The following is a 19,603-nucleotide window of genomic DNA, read 5'->3' as shown; positions in this document are numbered from 1 at the left end:
TGCAAAGACAGATGATAAGGATATTCATAAAAGTCATCAACAACCACCAAGAACCTTCTAATTACACACAGAAGACAACAAATGACTCACGCTTTCATTCTGAAAAGGGTTAAGGAAGTTTCCACTCATCTCTCCATCCTCCCGCGGGGTTCCTGGCTGGTTATTCATACTTAGGTTACCCGGAGAGTTCTGCGTGATGGCCGACACGATCAGGCATCTCATAAACACTGCTACTGTAGATAGATATCTAAATTGTAGGAATATGAGGCTTTCATACCTTGGGGAGACTGTCCATATCACCAGACCCTGAGATGACAAAGCACATAAATAAGATAAACTGCCGCTGAATGAATGTGCTCAGCCAATTAACACCAATTAGTTAAAAACAGTCCGATTCAGTGATTTAACACTAATGGGATATATTTCTGTACCTAATGATCCATTCATGTGATGAGGCTCCATTCCAGCCAAGCCCCCCAGAGGACCGTCACCTCCTGCACCCATTGGGAACTGAGGATAACACACACACACACACACACACACACACACACACACACACACACACACACACACACACACACACACACACACACACACAAAGGTAAAAAAAGCTAATTCACCCTCGAACTCCATAGCAGCGTGACTCAGATAAGGTTAAACGCAGACAGGAAGAAGTCAAGTCTCACGTTTGGTCGGCTTCCCCCTGGAGGAACTGTGTTTATCATTGTGTACATGTTGTCGCCAGAGTTGGTTGAATCTGACAAAACAAACAGACAAAAACATTGGAAGAGGATGAAAGAGCATAAATTTATGTATTCACAGATATTCACACACATATTTTACCTGCTGGACTTGGCATTATTGGGGTCCCGGGTGGCCCCCCTCCTCCTGGAGGTCCCTGAAATTACAGATTGAATACAGTTAACATTTATTTCTTGCATGAACGTAGTTAGCAGTTAAAACTGGTCACATACCACATAACTGCCTGGAGACGCGGAAGAGTACGGAGTCTAGAAAACACAGAGGAAATGCACCTCACTATTACAACCACGGCTGAACTCTGCTGGGTGCGTTCGGTTGAGCACTTACAGAATTGGAGTTTGGAGGATTTGGCCAGGGCCTACCACCACCAGGACCCCTGGAACATACACAAACATTCATTCATATCAGTCCCCAAAGATGGAAGTGATACTCCACCCACAAAATGACGAATAGTTTATCAGTTAATCACTGTTCAATGTCTTCAATTCATCTACAAGGTTTTTTTTTCCTCTGCATGATTTGTTTGTGAATCCAGAGTTTGACAAAAAAAAAACAAAACCCAAAAAACCTGCATCATTGTTGCTGGAAGTCGATGGAGACCAAAGGTTGACAACAACAAAACTGTCCCAAAAACTTTTTTTCCACAAACTCTCAAATGAACAGACCAGAATAATCCAGTCGTGTGATCAATAAGCCAGCTTGTTCACTGGCCAACACCAGCGCCAGATGCTTACGTTTCTTTCCTGAGTCCCCTTGTCGCCAGGTAGTTTTAGCTCTTAATCAAAGTGCTCGTGTGTGATCAATCATTTGGCTGAATGAAGGAGACTTCAACGATCCTGGAAAACGTGTTTGAGAATTTGCAAACAGATTTATTGTGAAATTTTACCTTCGCTCATCTTCTGTCTCTACTGGCTCCCAGCAACAAGTACGAAGTGTTTTCACCAGTCAGGATTCACAAAGAACTCACAGACGGGAAATAAGACATCTGACTGTACTTAACTCATAAACAAATGATGATTGTTAGGTGAAGTATTGCTTTAACCATCTCAACAAAACCTTAACCAACCCAAACACTGAGCTTGACCCTCAGGGACGCTCACTCCAACCCTAAAACCAGGTCTTAATACTCAAACACATCATTTTGGCTCTGCAAAGCATATTGAACCCCACAACCCCCCCAAGGTCCAGTGTTTAGACCTTCTGATCTAGTTAAACATGCACGCACGCACACAAACACACACACACACACACACACACACACACACACACTCACACGCACACAGCACACACACGCACGAGTTTTAGCTTTCTACTCTTGGCAAGTTCCCTCTTCCCAATTCATCTGGGCTGAGTTGGCAACAACACATTTCTCGGTTGCCAGAGAGGTGATGGGAATAACAAGTAAAAATAAACAAAAAAACATACACATATGCACACAAAAAATGACAAGCTAGAAGAAACCAGCTCGTGCAACTCCAGGAACATCCAGGTGGGTGGAACGTCAAAGGTACAGAAGGGACATTAAGAACATTCGGTGCTTAATGTGGTCTGTCTGAGCGAGGGAGGGAGTTCATCTACATTTTAAGAAAGAAAACTACTAAAGACTGTTCTCCTCAGCCTGCCTGCCTGCGTGTGTTTGTGTGTGTGTAGCCAACGCTCACATATTCATGCCAGGCATCCCAGGACCAACCAGAGCATTTAGCGGTGGCCTCATCCCGCCTCCATAGTTCTGAAAAAAAAAAAAAAGCCACAAGTTACATCATCCAAGACATAAACCCCAAACACGTCATTAACCACACAGATCTGCTCTTGTACCTGGGGCCCTAGCGGTACCATGCCTCTAGGTGGAGTCATCCGCTGCATTGGTCCGCCCATATTTGGATGTCCTGCAGCATTGAAAGGGGGTCACGTTAGAAGGAGCAGGCGGTTACTTCCGGGTGTTTTTTCTCTTTTTATTCTACAGTCGCATCAAGCATCAACCAGTGAACGTCAGACGCCACTCTTGTGATGTTAGATTCAGGACCAGACGGGAATCAGCAGCCTGCCGTGTGGACTCTTATCAGCTTCCTTCAAGCTGACTAAATTGAAATGTGCTCACTTGGCACAGTTTTGCATATTACACCTTTGTCTGCACGCTGCAGCGTTTCCAACCCTCAGGACATCAGCTTCACTCGCTCCAGTTACACAACATCCTCTTTCTAATGTCAAGTTAGACAATAAAAATGAACATCCTGAGGCTTTTTACTGATGCATAATTTATATGATGTCTGCAGGAGTGACTAGTTTATGTAAATGTGGGTGAATATAAAGGATAAGACTTATCTTTTTATGATTACCAACAAATCCCCTGACACCAGAACTAACGGTAAATGTATCCTTCTAACAACTATTGTCTCCGCCGTCTTGGATCTCATGGAAATAGAGAAGCAGAACACAAAAGCTCGTCCTGGATCGTTCTCTGATCGGTGATGTCACTCAGATGGAAATATTGATTGGTTCCGGCGGCAGAGTTAATTGTGATGGAGGCGTGTGTCACAGCCATGTGAATGTGGACGCTCTTTACACTTCCGTCATCTCTGCGGTGGTGTTTGTGTGTCCCTACCTTGCTGTCTTGTGGGGTCCATTCCGCTGGGCAACATAGGCTGGCTACCTGGAACCCCTCCAAGCCCCTGCAGATCAGAGAGGGTCCATCACCATCTCACAGGTACTGACAGTTACCTTCTGCTGCCTGAAGGTGTCACTGTGGCTCTTACCTGGTTCGGTAATCTGAGGGGTGGTCTGGGTCCTCCAGGGTATCGAGGTGACATGAATGGCTGAAAGAGTGTGAACAGACACTGTAAGACCTCACACACGCACACGCATGGCAGAATGATGCTGGGACAAACATCAAAATCAACAGATGACCACTGAGAGGGGAGCACCTTTACAGGAAATATTCTAAAAAATTGACTTCATAATTCAAGAAATGATTCAACTGTCATGAGAAACGCCCGTGAAATCTCTGATAGCAGTATCCATGTGTTAAACTGATACTCGATCTTTAATTGGGTGTCATTTATGATCAGCCAATCAGGATGCAGAGATATCTCTCCCCCTCACGTCACGTGTGGTTGCTCTGACGTTTACACCGACTCGATGAAACATTTACCATTCCCTACGATTGATAACTTGCAAGAATAAGTTGTATAACTTTTTGAGAACAGACTGCGTGCAGCTCGCTCGAGTGCGAGGAGACAGGTGGCACTGTTTTCTTTGTGAGCAGAATTCTTCAGCTCTTTCGCCAACAGCACCTTCTCACTATAAAAACAATAAATCTCAGCGTCCACGTTCACTGACCCGATTAACTCGACAAATGTTCATTCGATCATCAGGAAACATGCAGCCTGAAGATTCTTGAGAATCTAGATTGATTCTGTCAACAGAGTCTTGGATGATCTCACAGCGCCGCCACATTGGTATCACCTCTAATAAGTATTGGTTCCGTGTTATACGTCGCTGTCACTTACGTGTGCTGACCAGGTTAAATTAACATAAAATGTTAATGATAATAAATATAAACGATCTTGTCTTGAACGTTTTTGTCATTTATGTGACAGAAAGTGACTTCCTCCGCCAGAAGCACATCGTTTAACGGAAAAAAAACGACTACATGTAATTGACTTAAAAAAAAAAAAAGTTGCAAGCACAGAGAGGAGCATTCAATGTAGAATTGGCTGTGAATCCCGGCTTAAAACACAACAATAAACTCTGCAAAACGCCTCAATGCCTCGCTGTCTACAATGTGGCAGTCGTTCACATGTATGAAAAGATGTCCCTTCCACCGGACAGCTTCTTTAAACACATTTAAGGACAAAACCCAAACTATTGCATGTATCAGCATATTTTTAGATTTATTGTCCTTTAACAAGATGGCAGCAGAGGAAATTATTCACAATAGATTCATGGGGACAGCGCGAGAATGTAAAGAATCACATTTATTATTGATAATTTCAATTTAAAAAAAAGGATGTTTACTTATCTTCACTCGCACAGTGACACTGATCTGAGACCAGGAAGGTCAGCAAAGTCCGACAAAACAAATTTCACATCACGCCACTAGAGAGCAATCAACCTCTTTAGATCCTTCAAAGGAATGCAGAAACATTCAGGTCTGCAATAAGGATTCATTTGTTCCCATTTAAAGATGCAAATAATTGAGGAGAGAGTGTTTGGGAGCAAATGACTAAAAAAAAGTGGCTAAAATCGGAAATTATCTGTGACCTGCTTCTTTTTTCTTTTTTTTTTCCCCCTTTGATAAAATCCAGGTGATCATAAAATCTTCAGCCTGTAGGTCTGGTAATTGTTCCGTTTGTCTGACCAACAGTAAAACTATTGACAAGACCTTTTCTTCAAAGAACACTTGATCTTCAGAACGAGGTGGAAAAAGGCTGCCTGGACTCAACAGGGAGTTTTTTGGAAAGCGGAGCTGAGAAAGGCCAATGAAGGCTTATTGATCTGCATGTCAGATACGAGCCACTGAGTTTGACTGATAACAACACTTAATCAATGTACAGCTGGCAGAGTCCTTCTCAGATGATCCCAGGCCAAGCTGCATGTTTGAGTTTATATCTGTCAGATTTACCTCTCACTGCCACATGCCCACAAAATCATGCACCCAGACACAGATTAACACAGATTACAGATGTGTGTAGAGGAAGCAAACATTAAAGAAGTGCAGTTTTAACGAGGGAGGGAGAGTGAAGAGGGAAAAAACACCAACAGTGAGGTACAGTAGTAAGGAAGTGCCTCGGGAGGAAATATAGGCTAGAATTTACCCAGAATCCTTTTTATCAAATACTGTGCTTGGAAGAGTCTTATAGGGATATTTCAGATTTATTGAAGTGGGGTTGGATGAGGTAGTCATCCGTAGTACGAGTCTTATCTTCAACAGATGTGGGTCAGTCAACGCATCCTCCCCACAGACAGCCCGGGGCAGTAACATTGTATCGCTGCCGTAGACAGAAAAGAATCCTGTTTGATCCACCATATAAACGTCAATATCTGTACATACGTATGCTATATTTGTAGTGTTTTTACTTCGACATCAGACGGCCCTTGCCTTTGTCTGAGCTTCTTTCGTGTTCCTACGCACGCAGCACCCAAGATCAGCTGCTTCAATCGTACCATGTTGTTGCGGAGTAGTGCAGTTTGCTGCGTGACCAGGAAGTGCTACGGTTGAAAATATAGAGCCAGAAGAAAGAGTTGTCTGTTATGAGACTGTCTGTTGTGATTCCATAGGGTTTTTTTTATTCAGGTCACCGTCTATGTGGTGGATAAAATGTATTTTTTGAGACCTCGTACACAGCAACACAAGGCTGGGAGTCAGAGCGGCAGCTGGTTCGAACTCTGCACATCTCCTGAAGAGAAGATACTGTAAATGGCTGCATCATACAATCACATACAAGTGCGCGTGTGCATGTGTGTGTGTGCATGTGTGTGTGTGCGCGTGTGTCCGTGAACCACATACCTGAAAGAATCCTGGCGGGACGGGCCCCACTGGCATGCCCTCTCCTGGGGGAAGATTCCCAAGGACAGGGCTGGGAGCTGCTGCAGCACTCTACATGCGCGCGCACACACACACACACACACACACACACACACACACACACACACACACACACACACACACACACACACACACACCAAATTTAAGATCAAAGACAAGTATTAAAACACTTGATGAGAGGCTTCTGTCTTCCATTTTTTAAGAATCACATTCGATTGCTGAGACAAATTTCTCGTTAACAAGCCTCTCAAGTTTTCTTTGGGATCTTACTGTTATTCCAAGATCAGCTGGACAAATAAAGGTCAGTGCAGTGAAGGAGAAAAAAAGAACTTTAAGATCTTAAATCAGGATAGATTGAAACAATTTGAAGGCCATTTCTCTGGAATTTGGTCAAAAACTCCAATAGAGCTCATTTTTGTCTCGGAGGATGGGCAAGGAATAAGTCTTATTTTGAAATTTCCTTTCCTCTGAACCAAAGACGTAGTAAAGCGGACTTCAACTGCAGCAGGAAATGTCTTCTTACACCTTAATACACAAGTTGTAGTAATAAATGAGTAGATCATAATCACAGGGAACTTCCTCTGCATTATGAGAAAAAATGACAACTATTTTTTGTGCTCCCCCCTGGTTTTTCTCCCAAATTTACACTACCAAGCTGTGCTGGTTGCTCCACCCCCTCTGCTGCACTGGGGTGCACCATGGGCTGCCTTCTTTTCACCTGATGGACAGTCACCAGGGGAGGCACTGGCTGACCAGAACGCATCCCCTCATGCAGCTTCCCACTCACAGACAAGACCGATCGACTGACCGAGCCGGAGGCAGCACGAGGAACCGAACCAGCGGCCCCCGTGTTGTTAGGCAACACAATAAGTAACTTACGCAACATTTTAAATCCAGGACTTTTACTGAGCAGTAAAAATACAGGAGCTCTTCACCAACGATACAACAGAGTCAGGAAGCCAAGAATCCAACACACATAAACAGAAAGTCAACCTAGAGGTCTTCCCCCGTCGCCCTCTCTCTCTCCCTCTCTCTCTCTCTGTGCTCTGTGGGATATTTCCTGATCTGCCATGCTGCCCTGCACAGGTTTATTTTTATACCTCATGTTTTTTGTTGTGCTTGTTCCAGACGGGCGGCGCTGGCACATTTCAGCGCTGCCTCCGTCTGCTTCCTGTGCCATTGTACTTCGAAGTTACCACCTCATCTTCAGCCTCATTAGGAGCACAGGGTGCAGTGAGGAAGACTTGGATGGCGATGTGTGAACAGTGAACACACGAAACCAGAACATTTTTTTTTTTGTTTCAGAACCTGCCCACTCTCTGTTCTATTTCTCTGATCTCCCAGCTTTGCTTTCTCTCCCTCTCTGAAGGCATCAGCCGGGTGTAAAGAGCTCTGGTGAAATTCACCCACACTCTCTGAAGTTTCCGCCAGCTGACTTTTTAGGTCAGACAGGAACAAGGTTTAATCAGAGCCGAGATAAAAGCAGACTGACGACACGCCTGTATCCTTCTCTGCTCCAGCAGACCACCCTCACTATTCCCTCATCCTCCTTCATCTTTCTTTATATCTCGCCGTTGTTCATGTTCAGCAGCGGCGCAGCGTTCACATTCTATACTCTGCAGCTGCATTCGTCCCCGCTACAGATGGACATGGATGGAAATTGTGCTTCCACGCTTGAGTCCACATTCCACGCTTTTGTTTTTGTCTGTGTGCGTGCATGTGTATGTGTGTGTGTGAGTGTGCAACATCTTGCACTGCACAAAGAGTGCAACTTGGTGAGTTTTTTCACTTTCTTTTCCTTCTTCTGGATTACCCAGAATGCCTTTACTCTCTGGCAGCCTGGAGGTCTGCTGAGTTTGCCTTCATGCTCACAGAGAGGGAGGGAGAGAGAAGAAATGAGGACAAAGCAGAGATTATGTGTGTGTATATGTGTGTGCTTGTGTGTGTGTTTGTGTGTGCCAGTGGGTGTGTGAGTGCACTTCATGTTTGTTTGTGCAGGAAAAGAGAAACTGGGGGAGGAAAAATTCTACCTGACCTGCTGACAAAGCAGCATTTTCCAAATACAGCAACAGGGAGAAGAAAAACACAACAAAAAAACACACCAGAATGTCTGCTCGCCCCAAAACTGGCTCCACCCGTCGTAGATGGAAAACAACATTAACTTGATTAGAACAGATCAGATGGACTCCAATGACATTAGAGAATCAGGATGAGGCAGGATGAGAAGCTTCTTTCTGCAAAAGTCTAGAATGTTCATTCACACCTGGCCTCATGCGACCACAACCCCCTCGCCGTCATTTATGGGCTACGGTTATGAGTTGGTGTAGCTGCCCTGCAATCACACCACCTGACTGCTAGTTGCTGGGTTTCTGTTGTTGAGTGAAGCTGGGGGTTCATTAGTGGTCCGAGCGTGAGGGCTGGCGCTAACAATGCCAGCACGCTGGTACTGGGAACCCTACAGGACCATCATGCTGACAGGGTATCTATGAGCAGTCACTGACAGGTGAAACTTTGACTCTACAACCTACAGACCTTCATGACCAATAGTTAATTAAACCATTCTGATAGTTCAAAAACCGAACAAGGTACTTTGGCAGCAAATGCCCACAGGTCCGAATCGTGTCTTGTCCATTGTGTGTTTTGTATGTCCCCCCTTTGTGCTGCCAAACAAGCTAACGTGGACTTCACAAGACTGCTGAAAGAGTCCTGGTGTGTTCTGACACCAAGACGTTCTCAGCAGTTCCGTTTTTTCATGAATTTGTGAGCTCTTCTGCAGGATTGGTTTTCGTTCGCTCCCACTAGAGCATCAATGGGAGTTGCACTCGGCAGTTTCTCTTCCTTAGAACGCGTTTGGTACAGTAGGTGCTGACCACTGCACACAAGGAAGACACCACAAGACCTGCCGTTGAGGCTCTGACGCAGCCATCGCCTTGTCAAAGTCACACAGCTGCTAATCTTTCCAAAACTTAACTTGCTGCCTTTTATTTTTCACCATTGTAACAGGATATTCGATGTTAATCACTTCAGTTGTAAGTGATTTTTTGACGTTGCGGCCCATCGGCGGACCTGCTTGCATGTCTAATGTAGGAGTTGAGGGCAATAAATGTTAAACGACAGCAACAGTAAGTGTAACAACTCTCTGAAATCAGAGCAACACAGAGATGATGTGGAACTGCGTGGGAGCAAGTGTGATTCCACAAAGGGGAGCAGTCACGCTTGTTGCCGTCCTGTCGCTCTTACATCATCACGTCATATTTCTGTCCGGGGTCGTGTCAGGCGGCTGCATTCTACGATTAGTAAAAACTGCCACATACCCCTCCAACAACTCTGGAGGTGCAAATGACTCCACAGAGGTTCAGTTCCCGGAACTTTCCAGCAGTCCGTCAGACCTGAGTACGAGAGAGGAAATGTTTCCACGAACGTACAAGTAAAGCTGCTGTTGACGGCCGATCGCTGACGCACTATCACTCCACAAGAGGCTGTTTCTTGGCTTCTTATCCAGTTGTAGCTCTCTGTTCCCTTTGTGACGCGAATGTTAAAATAAACCAAAACCAAAACCAAACCAACCAAAAAAGAAATTGGGCTTAAGGGGCAAACTGCCCCATTTTGCATATTTTCTGGTGATATGAATACTGAAAAAAATAAGAATAGAAATGAAAGCTTCACATGCCTAACAGTGTAGAAAACAAGCTCGGGTTATGTAATAATTTGAGCTGGACTAGTTTGGACAGTATTACTTTATTGGAAAGATTGTGATGATTGGCAAATATAGACAATTAGTAGGAAGAAATTGCTGCACAGAAGTGGAACAAATCTGCAGGAGTGAAGTTAGAAATATTATTAGAACTGCATAATTTTTCCATTATAAGGTGATTTTTTATTTTCAAATATTTAATGTCAAGTCAAAGTGATTTATCTCAATATCTGTTTATGCTAAAAGAATGTGTTTATGCATGAGGATCAGCCAATATGTATCTGTTGTATGGTACTCATCCAGCACCAGTCGGTTGGTTATCGATTGCACTCACTACCAAACAAGCAGGCTCAGTTACTATGTAACAAGATAAAGATTAAAGATTTGTGGGCTAACACCACTTTGTTTCTCTACAGTTAATGATTATTTCAATAATAAAGAAAAAGCTCAGGATTCTTTGTGTAACACTGATTACCTTTATCTCCCAAGAGCTAGTTATGTTCATTAGTATTACTCAGACCACTGCCAATAGCGAGTGAAATCTAAAAATGCTGATGTGGCAAGACCTTTACCCTGGCAGCCCCTGATAATAGAGGTGATAATAGTGACGCTAACAGCGGTGATCGCCGTGTAACTGAGCTGGACGTGACTGTGTGTTCGCTTGATCCTCAGCCAAACTCAACACATTCCAGCTCTTAACCTTTTAAACATGAAACACACGCAGATTGTTACACACTCTTAATGAGTCTATCATTTACACTTCTCACACATCAGTGTTTACACTTTGCTGACAAGGCAAAGAGAGGAAGAATGAGATATAGCGCTCGCGTATGTTAGCGTGCGAATGGAAGCGTCAACACGTAGCCGTGAGCTGTTTGTCTATTTATGCCTGGGTCCTCCAGATGGAAGCGTCATAATCAAGGTGTCATGAGGGCCATTTTCCACATGTGCTTCACTATAATCATCATTACAATCATGATCAACACATCACATAAATGTAACAAGAGAGAGTGAGGGAACGGAGGGAAAGGGACCCGTCTAGCAGGAGAGGAAGTAGAGGAGGAGGGATGATGAGACAGGAGGGAAAGAGGGGAAGATGGCAAAAGGCGATAGAAGTGGAAGTGTCAATTAAAGGAGCGACAAGAAACGGAGATTTTAAAAAAAGAGGAAAATAAGGTTTAAAAAAACAGTTGCGGATGAAGCAGGTGAAGAGGAGACAAGATGGAAAATGTGTTAGGAAAGATGTTTTAGAAAGAAGAAGAGGAGAGGAGAGCAGAGGGGCCATGAAAGCACAAGATGGGAGAAAATAACATACATTGCATTTTGAGTTCATCAGAGGAGTTCTAAAGTGGTTGTGTGTAAGATTTAGGGGGGGAAGAGAATAAATTCATACATATATTTTCTCTTATTTGTAATCACCTGACACTAAGAACTGTTCAACTCCAGGTATTAAAACAGTAAGTTAACTCTTTTCGAGCATTGACAGCTATCGATGTATGTTATCACGCTTATGCGGTAGAGGGCGCTGTTGTAAACTGTGGTACATAATACTGGTTAGGTCTTAAGAGTCAGGTTTAGTTTAAGGTTTGCCCTCATCACTTTCACGAAAATGGGTTTTCTTCAGCTTTTAGCTGAAAATTACTTTTTTCATTCATTCATTCATTCATTCAAGTACAGTTTGATTAAAAAAAAAAATAGAATGGACGCACCTACAAGGAAACTTAAAAAAATATGAAAATAGTGGCTTTGCTCTTCTGATATCTTAAGTCTTGTCATTATCATAGCACAAAATACTCTCGAGGTCTTGAAAGATCAGTGAAAATGTTCAAACACACCGGCGATGTCTGGGAACGTAAAAAACAACAACACGAAAACCCTGGATCAAGGCGACGAACGCCACTTTAAATGATAGGACTGCCCCATTTAGACGAGTGGACCCTCCTCACATAGGACAATCAATTCATGCTCTCATCTGTTCTTGTAAATATTGTGTAGTGAAGGTGGTCAGGATGAAACCTGAGGCTGTGGGTCGGCCTGTCATCAAATGAACACCTGCATCTGCCGGCAAACTCATTTGTTCCATAAATTATTGAAACCTCCACCTCCAGGAGGAATCTACATCGTGCACGACATGTTCTCTGCCCTCCACAAAGCCCGGAAAAGGTGGTAAAATGAGATCAGTGTAGCAGAAGAAAAGCAGATAACAACAATTTCAAGGATGTAGAAATTGTTCATGCCATAATCTCCTCTCCCTCATCAGCAACCAGGTTTTCTTGAGACTAATTATTGCGCTGGATTCTGCCGAGGCTCCTACGAACAAAACAAAAAGAAACACAGTAATCTTTCGTCATTCTGTCCATGAGGTAAATGCACTTCGCCCCCGGTGACCCCCCCCCCCCCCCCCGACATACAGTAAACCTCCACCAGGAGCAGTGTGTCTGGCGCTTTCTGGGTGATTTTGAACTTTTGTCATTTCAAGCATGATTTACTTCCAAGAGGCTAATTTCAGTTGTCACATTTTCATGTGTGCAGTAACGTCCCTAAATGCAGCAAATAACGAGTGAGACTTAAACAGCAAAAAAAGTAAAAAGTGTTTGTCCCCGGACACGCCACCTTAATAAAAATGTACTAATTAGATTTGTGTTGAGGCGGAAAGACACTTATGATTAATTTAAGGACTGGTGACAACCCCTTGCACGATGCACTGATTTCACACGGATATTCTTGGTTTAATGGAGCTGGATGGATCGGACACACCCCAAAGCCATCTGAACTTAAGACGTGGCACTTTAAATCCCTTAAATAGGTCAAAGGTCATACTATCGGACCGCCCCGCTTTACTTAGTGAACACTGTTGATTTCACGGGACTCAGAGGTGAGTGCTGCAATGAAAGCTGAGCCATCGTCCTCTGTCTTGATTATGATCGTGTTGTTTGGGGCCTCCTTGTGAACAATTTGAGACAAAAAAAACAAAACGTGACTAAACATTTGATGTGATTACAACACGCTGTGCTTTCCTGTGGAAAATGCAAACATTTGTTGAGGGAATTGTAGCAGAGGTGCAATTACACAACAGCACACAACTCTATGAACTAATCAGATATTCTCCCATACTACATTCACACTACACTAATCCCATCACTATTAAGGCTCAGTAATACTTAATGAGATAACTCTCAAACTCTTTCATCCCTATATGTGTACCGATTGTGTTCAGCATTAATGTGGATGTGTAATGCATACATACTTTTTGTGCATGCCAGTGTGTGTGTGTGTGTGTGTGTGCGTGCGTGAAAATGGGGAGTCATTTTCATTCTACATCAGAGACTGAGAGACACTCAGAGGTGCGTGAGAGGAATCTCAAAAGGCTGTCTGTGTTTCTCGCTCTCCGTCTGCTTCCTTCACCTCTCTGTCGCTCAGGAACTCTTTGCATCTCACTCAAATCATCTTTTCTTTTTTTTTTTTTAATCCATATACCGCTGCATACCTAGGGACGGCCGAAATCTTGTCCTATGTGACTGTAATAGTACGTATCACAATAAAGTGGCTGACCTGCAAATTCAAATATGAAAAAGTCTAAAACAACTACACTGTTGTTGAATTTTGAATTATTTCTGGAATTGTTCTGATTCTGATACCATATAGTGGCTAAAAGTGCAGTATCAATATTGGTGAGCGTGAATAAATCAAGAGTTTTAGCAGCTTCAGGCATGACACTAATGGGTGGTAGCATTAGTTAATGTGTGGTAGCATGAGTTAACTTGTGGTATCATGATGTAACCTGTGGAAGTATGAGATAATGTATGGTACCATTAGCTAATACATGGTAGCATGAGCTGACGCGTGGTAGCATGAGCTAACACATGGTAGCATGAGCTGACACATGGTAGCATGAGCTGACACATGGTAGCATGAGCTAACGCGTGGTAGCATGAGCTAACGCGTGGTAGCACCAGCCAGCAACCACTGGTTCACATGTAAACTTAATGAGTTGAACCACCACATCCTTAAAAAGGAATTCCCTTCCTCTTCTTAGCACCAGCTGGTACATGTTTCTGCTGTCTGGCGGTGCAGACAATGTTTGGGAATGTGCCAGAATCATGAGCATGACGGCGACGGAAACAGCTGGTCAGTCATGCGGGTTAAAGATTAACTGTGTCAGAGTTGGTTTAAATAAGGTGTTTTCAGCTTCTGTCTCGCACTTTTCCCGAAGACCACCTCAAGCGAGGGTAATTTTCTGGGAAACTTTTCATGTTCTACCATTTGCTTCAAACTTCTTAACGCAACACTTCAAAAGTGCATCAAAACACACAGATGGAAACCTGACTTGGGTGGCACGGTGGTGCAGTGGTCAGCACTGTCGCCTCACAGTAAGAAGGTTCTGGGTTCGATTCCCAGCTGGAGCACAGGACCTTTCTGTGTGGAGTCTGCATGTTCTCCCTGTTCCTGTGTGGGTTCTCTCTGGTTCTCCAGCTTCCTCCCACAGTCCGAAGACATCAAGAGGGGACGAGGCTGATTGATACTCTAAATTGACCGTAGGTGTTAGTGTGAGTGTGAATGGTTGTCTGTCTCTATGTGTTGGCCCTGTGATGGACTGGCGACCTGTCCAGGGTGAAGCCCGCCTCATGCGTGAAGGTTGCTGGGACAGGCTCCAGTCCCCCGCGATCCTTAACAGGGTAAGTGGTAAAAAATGGATGGATGGATGGAAACCAGACTACTCATCCACACATTAATGAACATTTATTTTTAAACAAACACACTATGTGCTTGTGTCCAGCTCATCATTTGCTAATAACATTTGGACGGAGGCAGCAGTAGTTAGGGTGCTCCCACTTACTCTCAAAGCCACCCCCAGTAAACCAACGTCTACAAACGACAAGCCACAAAGGAAGGAACTCCATCCCTCCTCCCGCTTTCCCGCTCTCTCTATCCTCTCAAATGCCATTAGTCCACTTCCTGAATGGGGGTGGGGATGGAAAGAAGAGATGCTCCCAGTGTGCATGACACACACACGCACACACGCACGCACACACACACGCACGCACGCACGCACGCACGCACGCACGCACGCACGCACAAGAGCAAAACACAAAAGCAAAACACAGCACGTGCAGATTCAAGAGTGAGAGAGGAAATGTAGCAAGAAGGACTTCTCCATTGTGCTGTGACTGTCGTCTGTCAGTCACAAGTGTAGTTTATAACATGGTGAGGATTTTAAAACTATCAGGAAATACAAAAGCATGAGAGACAGATGTGCGCTAGCTGAGCTGTTATAGGCACGCTCTGTGTTTTTGTATCGGACTCCTGCAGCGGCCAGAAATCCTTCAACATGTCCAATCATCTGCAAAACTGACTTTCAATTTCAAGGTAGAAAGGTTAAATATTCTCAGGTACTCCAAGGTCCCTTCAGTAAAACTCCACACCAGGACACACAGTGTCTGCCTGAGTACTGCACACGTCTGTCCTGTAACTGCATGTTAACTTGAGAAAAACTCAAACTCCTTGAAGGCAAATCATGGTCCATTCCATCTGGGCCTTTAGTTTCTGTAACTGTACTGTATGGAGTAAGTTCCAAACTGTACTCTTCAGTTGTGAGTATAAATCTGATACAATCCCTGAAGAAAATATAAATCAGTACGTTAGTCACCCTCCTTCACCCACCACACCAGCTGAAAATACTACCCGTCCTTTTTGAGAAAATGTCGCTAAAAAAGCGAAATTACTGTGTGTTATTGAAGAAAAAAGAAAATTGTAAAAATGTAAGTTAGATTTCACGGATTTTCATTCAAACTGACTACCTTGGGACTGCTTTGACACTGATGTCGAGACAGAATTACCAGAGAAATGAGACCCAGACTTGTTAAGTGCTTGTAAACCTCGTTTCAGAACAATATTAAGTATGGGAGTTGATGACTTGTGATGTCATGCATGAAGATGCAGGACCAACAAAAGCAAATATTTTACAAATGGTAAGAAACTCTTGTAATGAACTCATTACACATATTTCGCTCACATGTAGGCCAGATTTAATCCATTTACCACCATACGTAGTAACTATCTGCGGAGAGTGACCTAGATTAGGTATTTAATTAGCATCAACCCTAGTAAAGCAGTATTTTAGTACAACATTTAACTTCTGGGCATTCAAGTCCATCTCTACTTCTAGTGTTGGTTGTGTGTTGCTTCCATTTGACAACTTTATAAATGAAACTATCTGAAGAGCGTGTGAGTCAGGAAGTGGTCTTGAGAAACGGACGGATGCATTTTAGTTTTTTCGTCTTTTCACTGAAAATAAGAAACAGATATGAAAACAGACTTAACCTTGAGTAACTGGGAGCTGAAAAGTGCTGGCAGTAACATCAAATAGATCAGACTGGGTAAGAAGACAGGCGGTCAAACAATCCCCATCCTCAGAAACAACAATTCAAGTGATGAATTATTCACTTATATCAATGAGTATAGTACTTGGTAATAAACTAGGACTTACTAATACTAACAGGACAATATGACAGTATGACGGGAGCAGGAAATAGTTATCTTTCAACATGCACATTAACACTCTTCCTCCTCGTTTCCGTCTTTATAGCCCTCAGCAGCACAGCAGAGATCCCAGCACATGCTGGTGTAACATTACAGCCGATTAGCAGCTAAAACGACAGCACAATGCTAATCTACCTGGCTTCACGGCTTGATTACAGGTGGGGCTGACAGTGACAGAGGGCCAATGACCATGTTTCTTTTATCACCGATGTCATTATCGACCCTTGTAAACAACAGCGAGCGGCGGCGAGCTGTATAATATGTGAGGTGGAGCTGTGGGCTGATGCTGTGTCAGATACAGAGCTGGAAATGATAGTCACTGGGGTGCTGGAGAGCCACACTTTTCCCAGCACTATCTGGCTTGGTTCAATGACAGTGGGTGAGATAAGGGAGATGGACGAAACAGAGAGGGGAGGAAGATTATAGCTACAGTTTGACATGAAGAGGACACTTTGTCACGATGTTTCATATTCGTAACCATCTATATATCATGTGATCTATGACAGCTTATTTATAGAAAACAGGTGTAATAGAAAACAATTAATCCCCAGCTACAGGAAGAACTAGTGAGAGGGTACTTTTAGTCCTTCATCCTTCAGTCCTGAGAAAGCCAGACACTAAAAAAAAAAAAAAACAGCACCGGATAAGCATACGGGTGTCTGCAACAGCAAAAAAACCTGCCGGGGTTAGTTGGGGTCAAAGAGATAATGCACCAATCATGTCAGCATTCTGGTTTTCGCCTGCTCATCTCCCTCCGTAGCCTTGCTGCAACTTCTGGGTCTCACTCTCCATTTCGGGCGCTAGTTTTTTCAACATGAAATGGCCACACAAGAGTCAAGACAGACAGGACGTGGTCCTAAAATGTATAAGTTTAGGAAATATCAACTCTTTTTAGGATCTCTGTAAGAAGCTTCATGTGCGAAACCTTCAAAAAGAATTATAAACCCTCAAATAAATTAACCACGCTGTGTTTGAGCCTCTTCCTCCTCGTCTCCCTCTGCCCTTACTTAACCCCCCCCCCCCCCCCCCCCGGCCCTCATCTTTGCCCTAGTCCGCCACACAGCAACAACAGTAGTGGAGCGAGAAGCGCATATGTCAACATCACATAAACACTCTACTCTGGCGTGTCCAAACATGTGACATGACTCAGCGTAAAACAGCGGAGGAAAAAAACATGCTCCTCAGAGACCAGAGAGGGCTGAGTGCAACAGGCCAGCGCAAGAGGAAGAAAGATGATAAGAGACGTGAAGAGGAAAGCAGGAAGACTGAGAGCAGGGATGGAAATAGGCTGAGAGGATGACGGCGAGGACGAGGAGACGGCAAGGGGGGGTATAAGCTGTTCTCTTGTTTTTCAACTGCTCTACATCGTGACAACCATTTCCATCTGAACCTATGGAAATATCCATCCTTCTCTCCCTTCAGTCCCTCTTCACTCGGCTCGCTCTTGATTGCCATGGCAATGATGTTACAGTGAGTCACCTCCACATCTCCCTCCTCCTCAACACCGCCAAGGAACACTGGAGCATATAAGAGAGAGAGAGAGAGAGAGAGAGAGAGAGACAGAGGAGGAGAAATGGCTCTGTTTCCCTGGAAACAGACTGGGGGTCTCCCCAACCCCCATTGGTTCTCAACTGGTTGGAATCAGTTTGTTACCCACAATGCTTGGAGCCAACAGGGTCTCTGTTTCTAGGTTCTCTCTGTTTGCTCCTTGTGCACGCGCACACACACACACACACACACACACACACACACACACACACACACACACACACACACACACACACACAAAGTCGGGAATGACTGAATTTACTGCTCATTTTCTAGGATACGTATGAGTGTGATAATATGCTTGGTCAGAGGCCCTACTTTTCAGACTTAGCCACCAAAGGTATGCCTCAGGGATCGGTTTCAGACATGTAAATGACGCCCATATAAGTTCAGGAAGTACGCTGTCCATAGTTAGATACAGAAGTAAATAATTAAGTTTTATGATGTGTGAGTGCTATGGTTGACAGGTCTGGTTTAGGCACAAATGCATTTAAATTATTACCGTTGCCGTCATGGAGACAACAATAACACACTGCACGAAACAAGACTCAACAGCAGTCTCCTGTTCCTGCGTGTGTTGGCTCCATCGGCTGCCACCGACCTTTCACTGACATTCCTGCTACAGTCGTCTTTCGCTGTGGTCGAATTTACTACGTCCACCAGAGGGCGCGTCTCTGTTAATGTCCAGAGCTTGGACAGGAATGACCACAGGTTGATTACGTCTTGAAAAACAACAGTTACGTCCAAGAAAGAAAAAAAACGGAAAATGATTCAGGAGCTAACTGATAATCAGTTTATAATTTGTTCCAGTAAGAAGTAAATTATCTTCTGAAGGAATTAATGCAGCTGGCCGTAATTACAAAAAAATGCAACAGCGGCCTTGAAAAACAAGTCCTCGATGGTTCAGCTCAGGCTGTTTCCAGCTCCGATTGGCTGCCTCATCCACTAATGGAACTGCTGCTGAGCGGCTGACCCGGAGGTCGGGGCTATTTAGCTTTCTGGCCCCAGACAGATGTTTGGTGGCTGTCAGTGGCCCCTCCTCATCCTCTGATGCTTTGGTGAACACGGTTTTCTTTGTCAAGTCTGTGTCTGCTGTTGACAGTGTTAGCTAGATGCTCATACTAGCATGCTTTGCCAGGGTTAACTTGTTCCTTGCTTTAGCTTTGTTTAGCTTTTGCACATTAAAATCATACAGAGCTGTGAGGGTGATCTGGCACTTTTCTTCGCACCAGTCTCCCAGTGGTTTGTGGAGTGCAGGGTTTTGTGTTTGTCTTTTGTTTGTCCTTTTCTTTGCTCGTAGGGTTTAGGCAGGACACTTTTTTGGGAGTTAGCTTACATCTTGTTTGTTGTGTTAGCCTCGGTTCACCCTGAGCCAAATAAATAAATTGCTCTCGTGGTATTTTCTCGCTCTCTGTGCTGTGCTCCTGCACCCCTAGACCAGGGGTGTAACATTGACTTTTGTCTTGTGTTATTGACTTTTGCTTTTATCCCGCTCACGTTTTGGCCTTACCCCT

General features: G+C 44.0%; 1 protein-coding gene across 1 annotated transcript in view; it reads right to left on the bottom strand.

The window, feature by feature from the left end:
- The window catches only part of LOC147259791 (single-stranded DNA-binding protein 2), a 59,636-nt gene that overhangs the window by 2,534 nt on the left and 37,499 nt on the right, over window positions 1-19,603 (bottom strand). Inside the window, exons 5-16 of the mRNA XM_086205977.1 lie at window positions 6,269-6,358; window positions 3,516-3,575; window positions 3,365-3,431; window positions 2,578-2,648; window positions 2,424-2,491; window positions 1,090-1,138; window positions 975-1,010; window positions 844-898; window positions 687-757; window positions 432-510; window positions 278-306; window positions 91-189 (exon numbers count right to left, since the gene is read on the bottom strand). Coding sequence (XP_086062103.1) covers window positions 91-189; window positions 278-306; window positions 432-510; window positions 687-757; window positions 844-898; window positions 975-1,010; window positions 1,090-1,138; window positions 2,424-2,491; window positions 2,578-2,648; window positions 3,365-3,431; window positions 3,516-3,575; window positions 6,269-6,358 — 774 coding nt within the window. The remainder of the gene's footprint in view (window positions 1-90; window positions 190-277; window positions 307-431; window positions 511-686; window positions 758-843; window positions 899-974; window positions 1,011-1,089; window positions 1,139-2,423; window positions 2,492-2,577; window positions 2,649-3,364; window positions 3,432-3,515; window positions 3,576-6,268; window positions 6,359-19,603) is intronic.

The sequence above is a fragment of the Aulostomus chinensis genome, chromosome 6, assembly GCF_037954235.1.
Source record: "Aulostomus chinensis isolate RoL2024-O1b breed Wild chromosome 6, RoL_Achi_v1.0, whole genome shotgun sequence".
Classification (NCBI taxonomy): Eukaryota; Metazoa; Chordata; class Actinopteri; order Syngnathiformes; family Aulostomidae; genus Aulostomus; species Aulostomus chinensis.
This window is presented reverse-complemented; position numbering and strand designations above follow the sequence as displayed.